Genomic DNA, 22,616 nt, shown 5'->3' with positions numbered 1-22,616 from the left:
TGGATGTTAAGAAAATAAATTTAACTAAAGACGATAAAAATTTAGAAGCCAGTGGGGATAGAGACACAGCATAAATATGATCACAGAATAGGCGAGAAAAATTCAGCAAGCAGCGCCGTCCTCTATGAAAACTTAATAAAGAAAGGTAGGGAATGGTATGACCAATTAAATGCAATACTCAAGGCAAAATAGAACAAAGACTTGGCTTGATATTTTGTTAGTTGCAAGAGACAGCAAAGGGCAAGTTTTTGAATTGTATACATATGATTAGGAAAACCAAAAGTGGTAATGACACTCCTTGTACCTGATTAGAAGACAGAAGAAGGGTTAGCGGTGGTTCACACATCATGATAAGCTAGGTTTGCTTTGTGCACACTGCTCGGATTGGGTCCACCCTTCCTTACTTTGCTGTGCTGGAATGAAATGAAGCATGGCCCCAGGTTAGTGCTACATACAATTTGTTTCTATCCAAACCAAGAAACAAAGCCCAAGAGAAGCCATGTTGTGTGCAATCTATGTAAGGGTGGTAGGAAAGAATATGAGGGAACAAGTGGGAGAAGCCCTTTTGTATGCTACTTGTGTGTGAAGGTGTCTAGAGTTCAGTAGAAAGGAACAAGAGCAGGATCTGTGGAATAGCAGCAAAAAGCAAAACCAAGGGATTTAAAATTAGGGAAAGCGGGAATACCAGAAAGAACATAAATCAAGAGAAAATAGAACCATGCCCAAACAGCCAACGTTAAGGGGTGTGTGTGAGAGAGTTCATGAAAATAAATTTATTTGAAACTGAAGAGCGATCAATAACAAATAGAAGGGAAAATAAGTTGCAGCACCTGAGATGAGCTGCAAAATGGCGTCTCCCGACAAGGGAGGCTCCCACGTTCATTTAAATGAACAATGCCAGTTTGCATACACATTCATTTCTGTGTATGAATTTGCTCTCTCCACTTCAATAAATAGAACTTAGGCCCAAGATATCTGTGTGGGCATCTTCAGTTACAGTACAAAGATCTCAGGACTAGGCTTCTAGCATCTAGTGCAGGCATCCCCAAACTCAGCCCTCCAGCTGTTTTGGGACTACAACTCCCATCATACATAGCTAACAGGACCATTGGTCAGGGATGATGGGAATTGTAGTCCCCAAACAGCTGGAGGGCTGAATTTGGGGGTGCCTGATCTAGTGAATAAACCTCACTAGCCATCCCTTTACAGTGTAGTCCTATGCGTTTCTACTAAGAACTAAGGCCACCGAGTTCAGTGGAATTCCTCCAAGGTCCAAGCAGTTGTTCCCAATTAGCTAAGTACTGTGGAACCCCTGTTGTTCAAAAGCCAAGCCATGGACCCCCTACTTTTTGAAAATGTTGATACATCTGTGGTAGTTTTAATTCTGTGAATGGCACCACCGTACCCTCCAACATGTCCCAGCGCAAAACCAAGAGGCACGTCTTCTAGGCTGCGCTGTTGCATGAGTCACATGACCTGTGGGAGTGCACAGTGTCCAAAACCACTTTTTTTAAGGCACCACGATCTCATGTGAGAGGCGTGTCTGGCCACAATCTCACGTGTTCTGGGACGCTGTGCTCTCACAAGAGAGCATGGCCATCCAAAATTGGATGTTCCAGACAGTTGATGGGTATGTGTATTAGACCCCAGGGTGGGTACCCCAGGGGGTATTAGACCCCCTGAGGTCTGTGGACCACCAATTGGGTATACCACTGGTATGTAGGATAGACTTGGTAGGTTTACAAGGGGTGTGGTTCTTAGGTTTTGATGTCTTAGTCCCGATTTAACCTGTTTGATGGTTATATTGTCAATTAGTAGTTTGTACATACGGTTTGTTGTAATTAAGCTTGATTTTAGTTTAGTAATGTGATGGTAGCTCCTGTGGCCTCTTACGGGAGAAAATGTACAAATTCACACATTCACTTACACAAATGTGAGTTCCATTCAATTCAGCTGGTCTTATTTCTACTTCGTATAGTAGCAGATGTTGCTGGAAGTGCAATCGCCGTTTCTTCCTTTTACTGATGCAGAAGAAGAATTTGTTGGTGGAACATTTTCTTCAAGCTGTCTTAAGCTTCTGAAAACATTTCACAGTTTGAAATATTTTGGTTGTAGTTACTGTAGGAAGTGTGAGATACATAATTGCATAACCATTTTACAAATAGACAGGACCTTTTCAATGGCCACACCAGCACTAGCTGTTTATTTCTGGAAATGTTTAAACTTTCTGTAAAGTTGCCTCAGAAATAGCTTATACATACCTATATTAAAAAGTACACAATAAAATGCAGTTGTAAAAACCCACCTGCGGTATCAAATAGCAGAACCAGCAAATGAAATTAGAAAAGACAGCTGAAGTACTACATAAAGCTCAGGAGAATAGGATGGATTTCACCTGGCATGTGAAATAGAACAAAGTTGGCACCAGTCAAACATGTCCAAAATTCGGGTGCCACCACAGAAAAGGCTGTCTTCAGTAGCCATCCCCCTATTTCAGAATGGCAGGCACTTGGAAGACAACAAAATTGATGGTAGGTTCACGTGAGACAATGTGGTGTTTCAGATGCTTCAGACGAAGGCAGTTTAGGGCTATAGAAGTGTCTCACTAGAGACTCATCAGGCAAGCTCCATGTTGATTTTTCAAAGGCAAGTAAGGACATATTTTTAAGGAATGCTTTTAGGGAATGATTCTGGCCATTTGGTTGTCTTTTAAACTGTGCATAAGAACACAAGAAGAGTCTGCTGGATCTGCCAATGGCCCATCTAGCCCAGCATCCTGTTTTCACAGTGGCAACTAGGCAACTTATAGAAAGCATGTAAGAAGAATCTGAGCACAACAGCATTCTCTGCACTCGTGGCTGGCAACTAGCAGTAGTCAGGGTCATGCTACCTCTGACAGCAGAGGCATAGCTGTCAACGGTTCCCTTTTTTAAAGGGAAATTCCCTTATTCCAAATAGGATTCCTTGCAAGAAAAGGGAAAAGTTGACAGCTATGAGCAGAGGTGGAGCATGGCTATAGCAGTTGGTAGGTATTGATAGCCTTAATTTCCAGGAATTGGTCTAACTGGTGATCACTGGTGATCACTACTACAGTGGTACCTCGGGTTAAGTACTTAATTCGTTCCGGAGGTCCGTACTTAACCTGAAACTGTTCTTAACCTGAAGCACCACTTTAGCTAATGGGGCCTCATGCTGCTGCTGTGCCGCGGAGCCCGATTTCTGTTCTCATCCTGAAGTAAAGTTCTTAACCTGAAGCACTATTTCTGGGTTAGCGGAGTATGTAACCTGAAGGGTATGTAACCTGAAGCGTATGTAACCTGAGGTACCGCTGTACTTCTTATAAGAGGAAATAGCTGTGGAGAGATGTTCCGAAATTGTAATTATGGATTGGATGCTGTGTTGCTTGTTAGGGGCTGCCTAGTCACAGCACAGGATATAAACTGCTCTCTCTCTCTCTCTCTCTCTCTCTCTCTCTCTCTCTCTCTCTCTCGCTTGCTCTCTGTATGAAATAAAATGAAATAAAACATGGAAGCCAGTAACTTGACTTAAATCATTGACCAAAACACAACCACTTCAGTGAGCCCAGTAAAGTTTCATACTAAAGTTTTCCTAACAGCATCTTAACAGAGGAGGTTAAGGGGTGATATGATAGCCATGTTCAAATATATAAAAGGATATCACATAGAGGAGGGAGAAAGGTGGTTTTCTGCTGCTCCAGAGAAGCGGACACGGAGCAATGGATCCAAACTTCAAGAAAGAAGATTCCACCTAAACATTAGGAGGAACTTCCTGACAGTGAGAGCTGTTTGACAGTGGAATTTGCTGCCAAGGAGTGTGGTGGAGTCTCCTTCTTTGGAGGTCTTTAAGCAGAGGCTTGACGACCATATGTCAGGAGTACTCTGATGGTGTATCCTGCTTGGCAGGGGGTTGGGCTCGATGGCCCTTGTGGTCTCTTCCAACTCTATGATTCTATGATTCTATGATTCTGTGCTGCATGGTGAATTGAATTGGGAGAAGTTTCAAAAATGTATGCAACATGGTTCAGGGAACTGCTGGTTAAATGGGGAGAAAACTTAAAAATAAAAAAACACCAGGTGTATTGAAATTGCTGAGTATTCCAAAGGTAAGTCTTTGGATCCCAGCCCATGTTTCCACTTAAAAATAAATAAATGAATGAATAAAATACATAATAAAGGAAGTTCCAATTTTACTAGACGGCAGAACCATTAAAGCTTTCCAATTTATTTTATAACAAAATTCACTTTATGCTAGACTTCATGCTATTTTATATTATTTTTGCTAGAAAACGGAACACACTTCTCCATCTCCATACTTCATAATCTTACACTATTAACTTCACTAGAGTGAGTAATCCTGTTTAAGTCAATAGGGCTATTCACGGTAATAACACTAAAAACCTATGTTCTTGTTTATTAGTTCAGTGTCTATAGAAGGGAGATGTATGTTGTGTGTGCATCTAGTGTTTCAACTAACATTACTTTTATTCAGAAATGTCTATGTATCCCTTGTTTAAAAATGTGCTTGTTTACTAGATAATTAAGTTCTTACTCATGATTTGTCATTTTAAGATAGAACATTGAATTCCATTTTAAAATCCCAAAAAGTAGGGTTTTAAAATTTTGTTTATTGAAATAAGGTCTGCTTGAAATATGTTGAATACCTAAAATAGTAAAGAGAAGCACATATAGGAAATTGGAACCTGAGAAACAGAACATACCACTGGTTGGTATAGCTATTAGGTTCAATGTATTTGATATTGGCAATTTCCTGCACCTTGATTCTTTAAGGGAAATGTGTTAGCAGGGCTCAGCTGTGTTAGCTCTTTATAAAATTATATTGGTTGGATCCTGGCTTTCCCTGCACTGGTGGTAGAATCTCCTAGGTGTTTTGCTAATAATAATAATAATAATAATAATAATAATAATAATAATTTATTATTTATACCTCGCCTATCTGGCTGGGCTTCCCCATCCACTCTGGGTGGCTACAAAAAAATATTAAAATACTGTAATACATCAAACATTAAAAGCTTCCCTAAGCAGGAGGGCTGCCTTCAGATGTCTTCTAAAAGTCTGGTAGTTGTTGTTCTCTTTGACATCTGGTGGGAGGGCGTTCCACAGGGCAGGTGCCACTACCGAGAAGGCCCTCTGCCTGGTTCCCTGTAACTTGGCTTCTCGCAGTGAGGGAACCGCCAGAAGGCCCTCGGTGCTGGACCTCAGTGAGGCCAAAAGGGAGGAAGGTGATTCTTGCCCGTTGTCCGTTCACCCGTAGGACTCAGTCCCTCGCATACTGTTGCCAGAGGTCTCCTAATCCCCTGGAGCGAATTTCTAGGTGGAAGGAAGAATTGACAAAAATTGTATCCTCTCCCATTCCACAAGTGGGATTTCTTCTAGATTCAAAGGCTTCCATGAGTGGCAGCCACCCTTCCGTTTGCAGAAGGCAAAATCTAGACCCAGGCTATTGAAACAGCATTATTAAATTTATGATCGGTTTCCATATCACTTTTCATAAATACAGTGTTTAATTATGAGGAGTTTTAAAGGACTTGAGACCTGTTAGAGTTCATTTAACATGTCTATAATTCTAAAATCTCTATTTCCCCCTCCACATTTTCAAGGCAGGAATGTTTTTTAGGGCTATTTCTTAGCCTATTGTGCTGCGGACTGTTCACAAAATTGTTCTTTATCAAGATCTAGCGGTGCATTATATGTGAGCTTGGCTGCTTAACTGGGAAGGGTTTGCTTTAGGTCTCTTCAATTCATTTAAATTTTTTTTTGTATGCTTCTAAATATATAATTGTATGGGTGTTGTCGCACATTTACAATGTGTAAAATAAAAAGCCAACCTTGAGAAGAATGCATCCTACTAGACAAAGAGAAGATAAGAGCATTGCATTTTCCCTATTTTATATAAATCCTTGTCTCTAACAATACAGGCTTCAGGAACCTAAGCCCATCCTTTCCTGCGGCGCTTTGGCGTGAATTGTCTAAATATGTGTATCAGTTAAGCTGAATAAATATTGCTTAGTACAGTGATCCCAAGTGGTATTTAGTATTCCAGTGATATTTTGAGTACATATAAGGCTAAATTATAAATGTTGACTTTATTACTTGGAAAATTGGCTTCATTCAGGTGAATTATAATTAATAGATTATTGGCATAGACAGTCCTTAAGGGGTATGCTGACTTTATCTTATTTCCCCCTTTTAAAAAAGCAAGAAATTGGTTTCGTGACTATATAACTTTCCTTGGACCCTCTGATTTGTTAGGAAACTGTCTGCCAGGGCACACTTGCTGTTTCAGAGTTATCCACAGGAAAACAAATTGTGTGTCAATAGGTGTTCGTGGAGTAGACAGTTGATGAGCAGTTTCCTTCTGCAGTTTCTGAAAGGCACCGAAAGTAGCCCTACTCATTCATACCTGACTTCCAAGTACTCAAATTCTTTCCCTTCCATTTTACCCTCATCATAACCCTATGAGGCAGGTTAGGCTGAGAGATAATGAGTAGTCGAAGGTCACAAAATGAGCTTCATGGCTAAATAGAATAAAAGCCAGTATCTTCTGAAAAGAGGCTATGGGAGGTCCCATTTAAGGAAAGGGCAAAGAGCAGCAGTTATGCTTTTTCCCCTGAGAACCAAAACAGAATGAGGATTTTGCAAGTGAATGTGTCCCTGTAGATCCAAAGCAAGTCCACTTTGAAAGCTGAAATAGCTAAAAAATTGAAGAGCAATAATGACCCCAAAGATTCATGTTGTGTTTCCATATTTAAAATTCAAAATGATATGGCCAGATGCCCTTGATTACACTATGGGTGATATACAGTGTTCTCCTCAGTGTAAATCTTCTGAAATCAGTGGACTTCAAACACTTTTGTCCATTGATTTCAGTGGCTCTCTTCTGTGACTTAATTAGGTATCACCCTCTATTTTCCATAAAACCACTTGACATCTTTCTCCTTTAGTCCCATGGATAAGTAAGTGGATGGACTATCATAGCTTAAAAGGTAGCAGTCTTGGGAAATATCCAGTGCTTTCACAAAATGTTTAGGGGTGGTCATGAGAAATTTGGTTAAAGGTTTAATAGTCTGGGTTTGGGTGCAAGAGCATAATAACAGCAATTTTTTTCCTTTGTTCAAACAGGTGCAAGAGGCTTACCCTGCAACCGTTGGCTTACCTTTGGCGTCAGAACCAGGAAACTTTGCTCAGAGAAATGATCTCCTCGAACCTTCAAGCTATAATCATAAAAGTAGCAGCTTTTGGTAAGAATCAGAACTAGAATAATTACTAAGGTGAAGCATGTTTGACGTTTTATTATACTTCTATGTGTTGGAAGCCACTCAGAGTGGCTGGAGCAACCCAGGCGGATGGGCGGGGTATAAATATTATTATTATTATTATTATTATTATTATTATTATTATTATTATTATTAGCACTAGTTGGTTTTACTAAAATAGAAATAGAAAGAGAAAACATGCATACAGTAGATAGCTATGGAGACACCAGAATCTGTTTTGTGGATAAGATGTAGCTGGTAAAATAAAACTGTACCAAGCAGAGGTGAACTATGGAACAGAAATATGAAGAACTTCAGTTCCATGACTATATATTTAAACAATTAATTGAACTTCTCTGTGATAAATATTTTTCACACTAAACAGTGAAAAAGCGAGAAGCTCTTTTCATAGCCATCATTATTAAGTGAGTGTGTTTTTCAATAAAGGTTCATACATAATGCAACAGTTTACAGTTCGCTCATATGAGTGATACAAATGGATGGCTTGACATTGGACCATTATCTCTATAAAGTAGAATCGACTTTGATGAAAGGGTTTAAGTAAAAACTTTACTAACAGCAATCAATATATAACTTTGCAACTAATTAGTGAGAGGCTGAAGGCTCACACCTGCTTTTGTTGTAGATGCCTCTCTTCCTGCTGATTCAATGCTACCCTCTGCCATTCTACCTGTCTCCTATCAGATTGTTCAAATGGCTATTTTCCCATTCTTCCTTAAGGAGCAGGCAAAAGGGAACCCAGTCAAAGGTTGTTGGGTTTTGTTTTTTAATGCAGTTGCACTTTTGGCTCTGCTAATACTAGGGTTCAGGGCATTTGTTTTTGCTCACGGCAAGTTGAAAATTTGAATGTAAGCCTAAAACATCTTTTAACCTGGTACTTTGCAGATGTTTTGGACGGCAACTCCTGTGGCCATGTTGTTTGGGACTGATGGGAATTGTTGTCCCAAGTAGAATCTGGAGGGCACTGGGCTAGAAAAGGCTGGGCTAAAATAATTATTTACAGTAGCATATAAAAAAAGGTCACTGAACATGTGTCTGCATACAGGGAAGTGTGCGTCTGAAGGTGTTTAGGAGAGTGCGGTTTCACTATTGCATTTCGAATCAATACACTGTTTTACGTTCATTGGACGAATTGTAATTTTAACATTGAGCTCACCTATTATGGAAGATGGTTTTGACCGGTCACAAAGATCCATCTCAGCACTGTATTGAAGCTGCATTTATTGAATGGCATGTGGGTTCTCTAACCACACAAACTGATGAGAAAAATATTAATAGGCCAATGCATCATTTCGAAATTACAGCCCTCTGAGCAATCTTTCACATAAAAGTATTAGATGAAGGTTTAGGTATAAAATTTGAGAGAAGGACCTTTTCCCTTTGGGGGTCAGTAGAGGTTTGTGGCCCATTAGACCAAGGAATGACCAGTATAATAGGAAAGAATATGTTCTACATGGGTGGATAAAAATATATTTCTGATAAATTGTGTTGTAGAATCTTGGCATGAATCAAGCCTCATCGTCGTCATCTGTGAGCTGAGCTGTTTCTGTTTAAGTGCTTGCTATTTCCTCCTTTCTGAAAGCAAGAGTTCATGTCTTAAGGGTAACATTCGTAAGAGTTAACAGAAAAACTTCAACTTTGCTATTATATATAAAATATATTAGGTTGGAACTTGAGTATCTATTAGAAGAAGTAATAAAATGTTAATTCTTCTTCAGCTGTGATGCTTTGCCGGAATCATTTTATTTTTACAGCACTTCTGGTGTGAACAGTAAAACTAGACCATCATAGGTTCATTCTGTGCTTTCTTAACATTTATACAAAGGAAGAGAAATAACAGATTCTAAAAAAATCTGCCTTTGGTCACAAATTGCGGATTCTTTTCGTTTGCTGGATTTGGTAACACACATACACACTCTCTGTTCTTCCAGTATGAGTCTTCCCTTTAATTAGGGAGTAAGACTGCAATCCTAACCAGGTCTACTCAAAAGTAAATGGGTTAGGACTGTAGCCTTAATCTCAGGAGAGATATTGTTTTAATGTATACTCTTAAAGCAGAACCATTGCAAAGCTTTGTGTATACCTATGAAGCATAACTAATATAGTTGCTGTCATTCAGATTATGCTTCGTGATGATCAGGTGAGTTTTTATTTTTGTGTTGTAAGATCCTCTTCAAAGATATTATAATTCAATTGAATTTGTTTGGCAGCCAAGTTATGCTTCAATATATAAATCAAACCTTTTTTTAAATAAATAAATAAATAAATAAATAAATAAATAAATAAAACACCAAACCTTAGAAAGGGGTAATTCTTGAGCGATACAGGAAATGACCGTAGGGGTGACATTGCTGGTGACCTGTGTCATCCCTTAAGCAAGATAAACTTGTCTTTGTAACTCAGCAGCTTAGAACAAGTTGGAATAGGCTTGCTGGTACACAAAGAGCCCTTTGTGGTGTTCTCCTTTAAAGCACAAATACCATAAATAGTTGTAGATAGTAATTAGAAAACGGCTGCCCTTTTTTCTTTCTTTTTTTCCTTTGGCTACAGGTAGAAAGATCTTATCGGACTAAATTTCTCACCTGCCTAGGGCAGGCATAATTAGATGTAAGCAAATTTAATGGCGCTTGTATGCTCTGAGGCCATTCTGCAGTGCCTTAATAATTGTGTGCTTTATTAAAGTAGGTTTAAGGTATGGCGGCTGTTTAAGGTATCAAGTGGCACAGAAGTTAAGGTATGGGTTACCACTTTACCTTTTAGATGAATAATCAAAGCTGCTTTTAAGCTAAATTGCAGTAAATGTATTTGGAATAACACCTTTAAAAGTCTGAGGGGTAATGCATTAGATGGCACATTGCGCAGATGTGAAAGGAATAAGCAAATATGTAACTTGAGCGTGACATTCATCAACACTGGCATGCTCATACAACCTCCCATAGCTCTGGTATCCATTAGTTTAATAGACACTAGTAGGAAGGTGTAAGACTGTAAACAACACATAATTATACAGGTAAATGCACATTAATTTTAGAACACTTTTCTCAATCCATATTTACAAATTAATATTTGGCTGTTAGGCGTTTTACTTTTCAGGAGGTTAGTGTGCTTCCTGCAGGCTTTTCCTAGTCAGAAATCCAGTGGAACTTCTTTCTCCTCCTTCACAACGAGCAAACCAATTTCATATTAGCACTGCTGTGAACGGCCATTTTCTGCTGTTGGTTTGCGAGTGTTACTGCCAGTGAATGAGCTTATACTAGTGGGTCTTGGCTGCCTCCTGTACAAAAATAAATAAAATAAATGATTGTGATAGTATTTATTATTGTCACTGTTTTCAGGTGTCCACATGTATTGTGTAGCTAGCATAGTACCTACCATATTGGCCATGTTGACTAAGTCTGATAGGAGCTGGGAGTCCAGCAACCTCTGGGAGACACTACGTTAGCTTACCCCTGCCTTACAACACCCTGTAAAGTAAGTCAATATTATTCACACCCATACTGCAGGTGGAGTGACAGAAGCTCATAGAGGGACAGAGGGTTTGTGACAGAGGCAAGATTCAAACCAACATGCAGCCCAGTCTCTTAGTCCCCAAACTATACTAGTGGCTCTCTACTGAATTCCAATACAGTGGTGCCCCGCAAGACGAATGCCTCGCTAAACGAAAAACCCGCAAGACGAAAGGGTTTTCCGATTTTTTAGCGGCTTCGCAAGACGAATTTCCCTATGGGCTTGCTTCGCAAGACGAAAGCCCATAGGGAAATCTCCGGGGACAGCGGGGAAGCGCAGCGCGCCTTCTCCTCTGTTCCTGGACCTGTCCTAAGGCTTGCGGTGGGAGGTCCGGGAACAGAGGACAAGGCGCGAAGGGCTTCTCCTCTGTTCCCGGGGCTTGCGGTGGGAGGAGGGTTTTTCCTCCCCACCGCCAACATTCAGAACAGCATTCTGAATGTTGGCAGTGGGGAGGAAAGCCCTCCTCCCACTGCAAGCCTTCAGGACAGGTCCGGGAACAGAGGGGAAGGTGCGCAGCGCTTCTCCTCTGTTCCCGGGGCTTGCGGTGGGAGGAAGGTTTTTCCTCCCCACCGCCAACATTCAGAACAGCATTCTGAATGTTGGCGGTGGGGAGGAAAGCCCTCCTCCCACCTCAAGCCTTCAGGACAGGTCCGGGAACAGAGGGGAAGGTGCGCAGCGCTTCTCCTCTGTTCCCGGACCTGTCTTGAAGACTTGCGGTGGGAGGAAGGTTTTCCTCCCCACCGCCAACATTCAGAAGGCTGTTCTGAAGGCTGGCGGTGGGAAGAAAAGCCCTTCTCCCCCCAGCCTTCAGAAGAGTTCCCGCCTAGGCTGCGGATAGCAGCCTGCTGCTCCACGCGAGGGGCGCTCTTAAGCAGAGCGCCCCTCGCGCGGGGCAGACATTCGCCGCTTGGGGAGCCCTGCAGGGGAAGTCTTGCAGGGCTCCCCAAGCTGCGAATGTCTGCCCCTCGCGCGGGGCAGCAGGCTGCTATCCGCAGCTTGGAGAGCCCTCTGGACCTCTTCTGAAGGCGGGTGGGGGGCAAAAGTCTTTGTCCCCCCTGCCTGCCTTCCCGGGGGATTTTAAAATGCTGGCGGGCGGCAGCGCTGCCACCCGCCAGCATTTTAAGATCGCCCCGGACAGCGGAGAAGTCCTCCGCTGTCCCGGGGTTTTTAAAATGCTGGCGGGCGGCAGCGAAGGCTTCGCTGCCGCCCGCCAGCATTTTAAAATCGCCCCAGGACAGCGGAGAAGTCTCCGCTGTCCCGGGAAGGGGGGGGGAAGCAAAGACTTTCGCCCCCCCCCCGTCGGCCTTCAGAAGAGGTCGGGGGACAGACTGTCCCCAAACCTGGTCTGAAGGCGGTTTCCATAGGAACGCATTGATTGATTTTCAATGCATTCCTATGGGAAACCGTGCTTCGCAAGACGAAAAACTCGCAAGACGAAAAGACTTGCGGAACGAATTAATTTCGTCTTGCGAGGCACCACTGTATTTATTTGTTTCTTGAGATTTGGTCAGGGTGCTGAGAGATGGGGTAGCTCCTGAGCACAGAGGCAACAAAAAGTCAAAAGCAAGAAGAGAAATCAGGTGGAGCAGGAGGCAGCAACAAGGTGCAGCTAACCAAGCGGAGAACGCAGGATTTATAATTTAAGAGTTGTCTGAAGTGAGCAGTATGCAACTTAAACCTGCCAGGAGCAAGACCTCAATGCCTTTCATATCTACTGTGTCAGGGAGATTGTGGGCATCACAAGGCAGGACGGAGTCTCAAACCAATATGTGTTCTTCCAAGCCCATATTCCCAGGACGTTCGGACTTCTGTCTCAGCAACGTCTACGCTGGCTTGGTCTTGACCCCAGAATGGAAGATGGCAGGACCTCCAAGGACGTGCTTTATGGGGAGCTGGCTTCAGGCGCCGGGCCTGTTTGCAGACCAACTCTGTGTTACAAAGATGGCTGCAAATGTGAAATGAAGGCTGGCAACTTCAACCCTGCCCTGTGGAAATCCCTTGCAGACAACCGCAGTGCCTGGAGACAGGCAGTCAGATCATGTGTCCATAGGAAGAATGATCACTGGGAAGAGCACAGAGAGAAGAAACGCTCTGGTCCATGTGCAGCAGCACAACCAGATGCCTCCATCTGCCCCACCTGCAACAAAATATGTCTCTCCCATATTGGGTGGTTGTAACTCTCCAGCGATTTGACTTCACCCCCAAAGGTGCGCTCCTCCATTGTCTTTCGAGACAGACAGAGGCCCACATCAGTAGCTTGCTGCTCAGGCCAAATGTGAAAGCTGTGCCTTGGAACTATGTGTCCGCGCCTGCCTTTGCCTGTACATATCAGCAAGATCCAGTCAACCTATTGGGATTTAGGATCATCATGTGCCCTAGAAATAGAACAGAGGCATTCTCAAGCTGGTAGCAAAGAAAAGGGTACTGGTTTTGGAGGTGAAGTTTCTTGCTTCAAGCCTGGACAATCCTGATAGCCAGTAATGCAAATGTAAATATACCACAGAGGCCTCCTAACACTAGTAGGTAGTTGCTGAAGCATATTGTTTAAGCAGATTCATCTCCAGCCCTACTTGTTACATCTTTTGGAACTGGCTCACATAGTTGTAAGAATGTGAACTATTATGGGACTTTCTGTCTAAAGTGCATATATACATAAAATAAAACGATGCTGACTTTATAGGTGAAAAAAGGTAGTTTTTAAAAGGGCAGTTTTATCATATGGACACCTTTAGCACTAGCTTCTGTAATAGCACCATGGTAGTTCAGTGTCACTGCTGCGAAGAATAGATTTCGATAACTGTTTTAACATTGCACTTTAGTGGAACGATGCTGGATAACTGCTTTCTAAATGGATTACATCTATACATTAATCCTCTATTGGGCTACGCCTTACCTAGGGCAACCTGAACTGGAGCTCATCACTGCTATTAACTTCCAGCTCTTCATGGTGGGGAAGGCAAACCTGTGGTCTTCAGCATCGTCATGCTGCCATTGTCCTAATTTCATAAGCCCTCTGCAGACAATGAGTTCTGACCTCTGGCAAGAGCCATCCGTCCTGGCTGGGCAGAGAGGAAGAGAGAGAGACAGAGAGAGACTGAGACAGATACAGAGCAAAGAGGTGGCAAAGATAAAAGGGGGGGGGGGAGGATGACCCTCATCCACTTTTCATCTCAGACCTGGCCCACTGTTAGCACCCCTACCATTATGCAGCCACAAGAAACTGCTGTATTCCCTTACTATATACTTGCTCGTGCTGAAGGTACATAAAACGTGGAAGAAGACAAATTGCACAAAGGGTGGGGGGGAATCCACACCGATAATTCTCTCCTCCATAAATATCCCTTCCCCGATATAATCCAAGTGTATCTCTTACATTTAATTAACCATGAGAGATGACTGTTTTCTTTTTAGCAAATTAAGCATGCTTTTGCACTGCTTGGTCCTGAAGTAGTCATTGCACATTAAAGCTGAAATACCATCTGTTGGCATCTAAAACATTTCATTTCACTCTTTCCCCCTTCTTTTTTTCACTAATGGGAAATGCTTTATCACAGCTTTTTCAATGGCATATATGAAGCTGGTGACCATAATATATATTTCCCCCTTTATCCTTCCTAATAGTTAACTTTCTTGGAAATAAGAGGAGGCATTTTAATACGTGGCCTTTATACGCAGAAAGGCTCCTATCTTCTATAAAATTAGTTTAAATGATTTTCCTTGCATGCGTATCTGATGGCTTTTAACTCCTAGCTATTATTATATTCTCTTGTTAAAATATCTAGATGCCTGGGAAGGATATCATGTTACTTTTTCTCCCTTTCTCTACCTGCCCTCCCCTTTAAATCCCTTGTTTGCTGCTTAACCAGCACATACTACAGTAATTACATTGGTAGGCAGAGCTTTCACAGTCTGTTCTCGCACCGTGGAATGTAAATGTGCTTGACCTTTTTTGTTCCAGACATATTTCCTCAATACTGTTGTCACTTCAATTCATTTAGTACCGCAGTTCACAGTATTAACAGTAATAAGAAAGATCTTTGGCAGATGTGTTTGGGGGGAAATTGTACTTTTGAGGCTGACTTTCACCTTTTCCTCTACTTTTTCTCCTGTGTGGCTGTTTATAGCAGAATAAGATAAATATAATCTAGTGGGGTGTCCTTACCCGCTCTACACACACACACACACACACACACACACACCCCACCTAGGAAAGAGAAGGAAAAGAGGCATTCACAAAGGAACAAAGAAGTTCTGGTGCAGTCTGTTGCAGTGGCCACATTAGTCCTCCATTCCTTTCTCCAGGATACTCCATTACATTCACCCTCCAACCTAGTTTTCTGTTTTTACTCCCACAAAGCCAGCTTCTGTGGTTACTGAGCGGTCCTCTTTCTCTCTTCTCTCCTGTGTGCCCCAGTGCGCCATCCCCAAATCTGCTCTGGAGGGTTGTGGGAATCCCTGAGGTAGTTTGGGAGATGAGAGGGAGGGAAATATCTTCCGTGCTGGCTAACCTGGACCCAGGTGAAATTAATTAACACTACCTTGTGCTCAAAGGCAGGGACTATAGTTGCTTCACAGTTTTAACAGTTGGTCTTCCCAGAAGTAGCCTCATTTTACAGTTTTGCAAAGCTAAAAATTAGATCAGGACAGAATCCAGACTGAAGACCGAAGAAATAGTTAACACATGGTGCGTGCGATTAGGTTTTAGGTCTTAGAAGGGCAAGTAACTTTGTAGGGTACAGGAGAGACAGCCTTCAGTTGAGTCCAGTGGACCTTTCTGTTGCAAGAGAGGAAGTCATTCTGCTTTCATAATGATTTATCTGGATACAACACTGTATTCTGGGACTTTGCTGTCTTCAGAAGAGATGTCATATTATAAAGACAACAGTTCTACCACGTATAAAAAATACTGGCATAAAATAATACAGCACAATCATATGCATGTTTACACAGAAGTAACTTCATTGCATTCAGTAGGACCTGCTTCTAGGAAGGGTTGCATGGGATTGCAGCATCAATCTGTAACTTTGCTTGCCTTGTACATAGATCATAAGAAACTTTTATAAAGAGGGCATGTCCCCAAAATTCTTGCAGGATAACTCTGGACTCTCTTTATTCACTTGTGTAGTCTTTTTGGTGGCATGAAAACAGATGGGATGACATGAGAAAGACATGGTAGTAATTTGCTTTTTACCACTTTCCTTCCTATACGAAGCCTTTGCTTCTGTTACATATGCATATGTTGAAAGAACATGGGAGTCTATATATGCTTCCTGTGGCTAACCATATTGTACCCTTCTGCTTTGCCATTTGCTCTAGCAAAACCTATTTTTGTAGAAATTCAGGAGAGGGAGATCTGTGATAAACAGATGAGCTTGCACTCTAACTTTACTTCATAAGTTAACTTCGTAAAGAACATTAACTCAAGCCTTGTTGATCAGTGCGCCATGGTCTATGCCTTGAAAGCAGTAATGAGGAAGTAAAGGGCGCAGTCTTCCAAGAATCAGACAACTTTCTTTTTACTCTGTGCCTTGAGGAAGATCAAGCTAACAGTATTTAATAATGTGACTCTGTCCTAAAGCCATTCAAGGTAGGTATGAGTTTGTGAAGTTTTGTTGCAGTATGGTGTTTCAGTGGAGCAAAATAACATTGGCTGAATAAAAGTGAGCCAGTGTGGTTTAGTGGTTAAGAGCGGTGGACTCGTAATCTGGTGAACCGGGTTCACTTCCCTGCTCCTCCACATGCAGCTGCTGGGTGACCTTGGGCTAGTCACACTTCTCTGAAGTCTCTCAGCCTCACTCACCTCACAGAGTGTTTGTTGTGGGGGAGGAAGGGAAAGGAGATTGTTAGCCGCTTTGAGACTCCTTAGGGTAGTGATAAAGCGGGATATCAAATCCAAACTCTAAAACTGGAATCAGTGATCTGTCTTATGTTTTCTGATGGGCTTTGCTTATATTTAGATTTCCAAAAGTATATGTAGACATTTACAAGTGTTAGTTATATTTTGTCTAAACAAACATCCATAGTGTAATTGACCCATTTCCTCCCTTTTCTCTCCCCTCCCCTTTTTGCATTAGTGAATACTGTTCTGTGTAGGTTTTCACCTTTTGGAAATGAAACAAAGCATGTGATTTAATTTCCAATGCCCCCACCTCCACACTTTAGCTCTAACTGAGTATACAGGAAGGGCCTCTACATGTGGAAAGGGCCCATGGGGCCACACTGCTACCCTCAGCCCTTGCTCAACTGTTGGCCCTGCCCCAACATCCATATCTGCAGGTCTGTGGGAGACATTTCCCCTGTGTGCATAGACCTCTGTGGGAGCTGGAAGTCTGGTAGATTGGAGTTGGCACGATCTGGATGTGGGCATCTGCAGGGGAAGGACAGAAAAGCTGCATGGCCCTGAGGGTGGCACCCGTATTGCTGCCCCACAGTCCCTTTCTACGTGGGAATAGGGTTTATGTCTAAACTTGTCCCCTCTACGATTCTCACTTCACAATGGTATGCATGCATTCAGATCTGCAAATTTGGAACTGATTGCTGTCCACCGTGATTATTCCCCTATGGGGTCATTCAGCAGACTTGCAGAATGCATGGAGTCTTCAATATGGTGTAGGCTATTTCCTAATTTATCCGTTCCTTAAAAGGACATCTGCACACATAGCCCTTCCCCTGCAGTATGATCATACGTTCCTTCTTCCGTCAGAGATTCTTTTTCCTCGAGAAGGAGCCAAATGCAGCATCCGTCCTTTCTCCTTTGCAGTGTTTAAGGGCAACCATCCCACTCAGCTTTGATGTAAATACTTGTCCTAAAATCTAGGTAGTCATCATTAAATGGTCTTATTCTCTTAAATGGCAAGTATTTTCAGCTTGAGTGACTTCAAGTGGCTTCTTTCCTTTTGTATCCTGGAAGGATATTCTCTGCAGTCTGAAACATCACGACTTTTTGATGCCTTCTGCCAGAGTCCCTTTCTGTCATATCAGCTTATCATCCACCCACAGAATTCTCCATGGTGTTTTCACAACCCATCACTAGACACATTTTAAAGGACCTCTGCAGTCTTTCTGCTTCCCCCCCCCCCTCCACCTACACGAGACCTGAATCTACTCCTACCGCAACTGATTTGTGCCCTCTATAGTTGCCAAATGAACATGGTTCTTCTCTATCTACATGAGATTCCTATTCAGAGCCATTTCACAGCTGCCATCTTCATGATGTGCATTTTTGTGCTGTTTCTTAGTAGAGGCAGGATATCTGACCTGCGGGACGCAGGTGGTGCTGTGGGTTACACCACAGGGCCTAGGACTTGCTGATCAGAAGGTCGGCGGTTCGAATCCCCGCGATGGGGTGAGCTCCCGTTGCTCGGTCCCTGCTCCTTCCCACCTAGCAGTTCAAAAGCACGTCAAAGTGCAAGTAGATAAATAGGTACTGCTCCGGCGGGAAGGTAAACGGCGTTTCTTTGCGCTGGTCTGCTTCGCCAGAAGCGGCTTAGTCATGCTGGCCACATGACCCGGAAGCTGTACGCCGGCTCCCTCGGCCAATAAAGCGAGATGAGCGCGGCAACCCCAGAGTCGGCCACGACTGGACCTAATGGTCAGGGGTCCTTTACCTTTACCTTTTACCTGATCTGCACCAAGTTTGCTTGCTCCAGCTAGTTTACGTCTAGATTTTGGTCAGATCTCTGCAACTGCCACCTAAGACAAAGATGCCAAATGGGCAACAGCATTTTATCAAAACTGTTCCAGCTAGATGGTGTATAACATGACAGAATTCTGTTGCAATTGCAGATCATCTTGACATCTTATGGTGATACAAGAATTTTAAAATTGTTTGAGTTTACGAGTGCTGCACAAGTGACTTGAGTTGTGAAACATTTGGTCCCTTCTCTTTTTTCAAAGCTATTTTTTATTAAAGCTTGAGAAAGAAAAAAAGAAAAAAAAACAATATACAGAAGTCAACATCAGAGGTCCCTGCTTCTAGTAGAGGTTTCTTTACCACAACCAGATGACCTGGTTTTCATTTGCTGATTTGACAGGGCCATTCAGAGAACAAATTAATAGCTATTGCCGTTGATGGTCTCCATAGCTTCATTGTCAGATCAAGATGATGTTTTTATTCATTCATTTAATAAAACTTATACACTGCTTGATTGTAAAAAAAAAAAAAACACCAAAACTCTCAAAGTGGTCAACAAAAAGATAATACAATAAAATCAAGAAAAAAATCGCAACCGTACTTTAAACCAAAGAAAGGTTCAAATACTAAAACAGATTAAAATTACCTGAATTCTGTAGCGTCTGAATGTTTTTAGCAGGTACTGAAAAAGGTACAGTGAAGGTTGATCTCAGTCAGCACTGAGTTCCAAAATGCAGGCCCTGCCACTCAAGCACAATTGAGTTCTTTTAAATGTGGAACAGGTATTATGTGGCACCTCTAGCAGTGTCAATTCCACTGATAGAAGTGGCTTAATGGACACATACGGCATAAGGCGATCTCGTAGGTAAATGGGTCGCAAGTTGTTAAGGGCTTTCTATACCAATAGTAACACCTTGAAGTTGGCTGGGTAGCAAATTGGCAACCAGTGCAGATCTCTGAGCATGGGTGTAATATGCTGACAAAGCCATACTCCTGTCAACAATTGTGCTTCAGCATTCTGCACTAACTTCAGCTTCCGGATCAGATGCAAGGGAAGCCCCACACAGAGCGCACTCCAGTCTTGAAGTAACCAATGCATGACCTATGTCCAGAAATGGCCATAGCTGTTATATACCCAGTTGATACCCAATCAGTTCTCTTCTGAGCATAATTATGGGATTGGAGAAAACTGTCCTATGCCAGTAGTCCTTACCCACACTTTTTAAGATATTAGGTGGATTATTCCATCTCCAACAGGACTGCTGAAAGGCAATGCTCACTTCTGAGGGGTGTCTCTCTGTGTGTGTGTGTTTTATTTGAGTGGCAAAGAGGCCATCAGTGCAAGCATTTCTGTATTTGCATGATGGCATAATCTCCCCTCACCACCAACCTTGTGCTATTTTGGGGGCAGAGGAGGGGGGGAAAGTCCTGTTGTGCCAGTGGAAGTCCTTGCATGGGTTTCCACTTGTGGGACCCGTTAGCTGGCTCTGGCCCCATGGATTTAAGTTTCATTAAAGTGTTATGCACGTGACTTGTGTTCATTCTGTTTTTTCAAAATTTTCTCTTGCCTCTCTTCCTCTAAAAATGTTTCGAATTTTCTTCAGGTCCTAGAAAGTTACAAAAGTTGTCTTTTGGCATGGCGGTTGGGAAGATACCCTTAAACAATGATGTTGTTAGAAGAGAAGTATACAGTTCCCATTAATTAAAAATCAGGCAGAGTAGAAATGGCTTTTTAGACTCATTATGCAACTAGTACCTTCACATACTGACTTTACAGTGAAGCTCTAGGCCAGCAAAGTTGTGGAGTACAGTTTCTTTTGCTTGGCATTCTTAAGCAGCATTTTCAAGCCTCTCATGATGCTCCTTCTATCTGTGCTGGAATTCTCTCCAAGAAATAAAGCTTCGCTTGCTTTCTTGACAGTGGATAATAAATTGACTGATATAATTCAGTTGGGGAGTTGAAAAATGCACTAAAAATAATGGGGCATAACATGCTAGGGTTAACATTTATTCATAGATGATGCAATTAAATAAAATGGGCATTAACTTCAAGGTCAGTCACTAAAGTAATAAAACTGAATATTTTAATTGAATCATAATTGCTTCCCGTTGATACATGCAAGTCAAGTAAAATAGATGTCAGCTCTGCAATTATGATTCTTCCTCCTAATTAATTTCCTAATTCTGCATGGAGCTTTCTAAGGCCTGGGCCTTGTTGTGGGTTTATCCACCCATCCAGGTTGCCTCCTCCTCCCCACCCCAGCTGATCTCACAGAGGGAAAAGCGCAGTGTTATTGATTGATAAATTCTTATTCTATTATGGACTTTTATGTAGTTCTTCCTTTGCTTTATTTACAGAACATAAGTAGTAAAATCCTGATTGCAACAACATTATTAGGAGGGAAAACATCAATAATTAAAAATTATGTGAGATTCTGACATTTGTCATCATTTATATTATGAACACTGATGTTTCAATAACTGGATAGAATCAACAAAACTAAAACTCATGTTTTAGAAATTATCCTTTAATCGACACAATGATTATCCAATAATGGATAATGGATATTTTGCAGCATATTCTGCAGATAAAACAGCACGGTCTCCATGAGAGCAGAATTAACAACAACAACAATTCCAAATTAACCTTACTGGGGGTAGGAAGCAAGGATACCTTATATCCTGGCACAATCAAAAGTATAGGAAAGAAACAAAATTATCAAAGAGTAAAGGTAGCAGCTTTATTAGACCTACCAAAATATAAAATAACTAGGACTCTTCATCTGGTAAATATTAGGACGTCAAGGTGGAGGAGGAAGAGAAGAACATTGTTGTTAGTCAAACTATCCATGTCTGCATCAGGTAACTTTTAAGATTAGCATGGCAGGAGCCAGCACTTTCGAATTAGGTAGAACCTTCAAGCAACTCAAAGTGTCTCATTTGAATGTCTACTAGCACCTCTCCTGCTTATCTTCAACCCCAGCTTGGTTTTGGGGGAAAACAAAACATTTCGTACCTTCCACAGGGCACCCATCTGATTGCCATAAGATGGTGAAATGCTGGACTAGATAGATGAACCATTGCTTTGATCTAGCAAGACAGTTATTTGGGTTTTTTTTTTTTTGTGCATGCTTTAATTCATATCCATTGCAGTCATATAAATGGAAAACTCCAAGTGTTCACTAAAAGAGCTGTTGGAGTTGTTGCTTTTTTTTTCTTTATAGTTTTACTTCAGCTAAAGGTAAAACTAGATGTGATGTCAATTATAGCCTTCCGCTTATATCTGAAGCAGGGCTAAGTCTCTCATCAGCACCAGGGTTTACCCTTGAACAGTGGAGTTTTCCTCCATCCTTACCCTAAATCTGTTCATGCTAATGGAAGAACGACACCAGACATGACCCCAAAATGTGGCACCTGTTCCAATCATGTGGATTGGCAGAGGATGGGACACAGAGCCTTGCTTGCTACTTCTTCATTGACTCCAGTGCTTGGCCCCACTATTATATGATGAAGAGAGTGTTTTAGAAGCATTTTAAAAAATAATAATCCTGACATATGCATGGAAGCTTCCCATGTGAATAGGAGCCCTGCCATGAGGAAGCTCCATCTATAGATCAGGTTGCCAGAACTACCCTTTTCAACATGTAGAAGGCACAAGGAATGAATACGTGGATGTGACAAAGAGGCTGGGGCAGCGAGTATGGTGTTGCTCTTCTCCATTTATATAATGCAGTTAACATGCATGTTTTTTTTGTTATGTAAAATTGCTATTTGCTTTTCATGGGTAGCCTGTCTTGGCACCCCTTGTAAACCAAATAGCTGGTTCGGAAATACTATGTTTGTCATGGGGGTGGGGAGAAAGACAATTAAACTCTTCATCTCCTTGGTCCTGAGGCTGCACAGGCTTCCCTGCTGCTACTCTTTACATAACAATGTATAATTGCAGTTTTTCCATGCAATTAGCATTACATTTTTTTTCCATCCTAAGAAAAGTCTCAGGAAAGGGTGGAATTTTCTGATAACTGTGTTGAGCATGGATTCCCCTTGCCAATTCTCTTTTCGATCCTTCATCTTGATGAGAAGTGAGATGTCCTTTCCCCCTTCTGCTTAAAAAGTGAGCTATTACTGCAGGTTACATGCATATTTTATGCATTAATATAT

The 22,616-nt window shown here is 41.9% G+C and overlaps 1 protein-coding gene across 5 annotated transcripts in view; it reads left to right on the top strand.

The window, feature by feature from the left end:
• Positions 1 to 22,616, top strand: part of DPH6 (diphthamine biosynthesis 6) — a 248,238-nt gene that overhangs the window by 53,865 nt on the left and 171,757 nt on the right. For all 5 annotated transcript variants that reach the window (XM_083743445.1, XM_083743446.1, XM_083743447.1 and 2 more), the window contains exon 5: positions 7,161 to 7,279. In XM_083743445.1, coding sequence (XP_083599571.1) covers positions 7,161 to 7,279 — 119 coding nt within the window. The remainder of the gene's footprint in view (positions 1 to 7,160; positions 7,280 to 22,616) is intronic.

Source organism: Podarcis gaigeae (genome assembly GCF_964106915.1).
Source record: "Podarcis gaigeae genome assembly, chromosome: 1".
Lineage (NCBI taxonomy): Eukaryota > Metazoa > Chordata > Lepidosauria > Squamata > Lacertidae > Podarcis > Podarcis gaigeae.
Note: the sequence above shows the minus strand (reverse complement) of the source record. Positions and strands in the feature narration are given on the sequence as shown.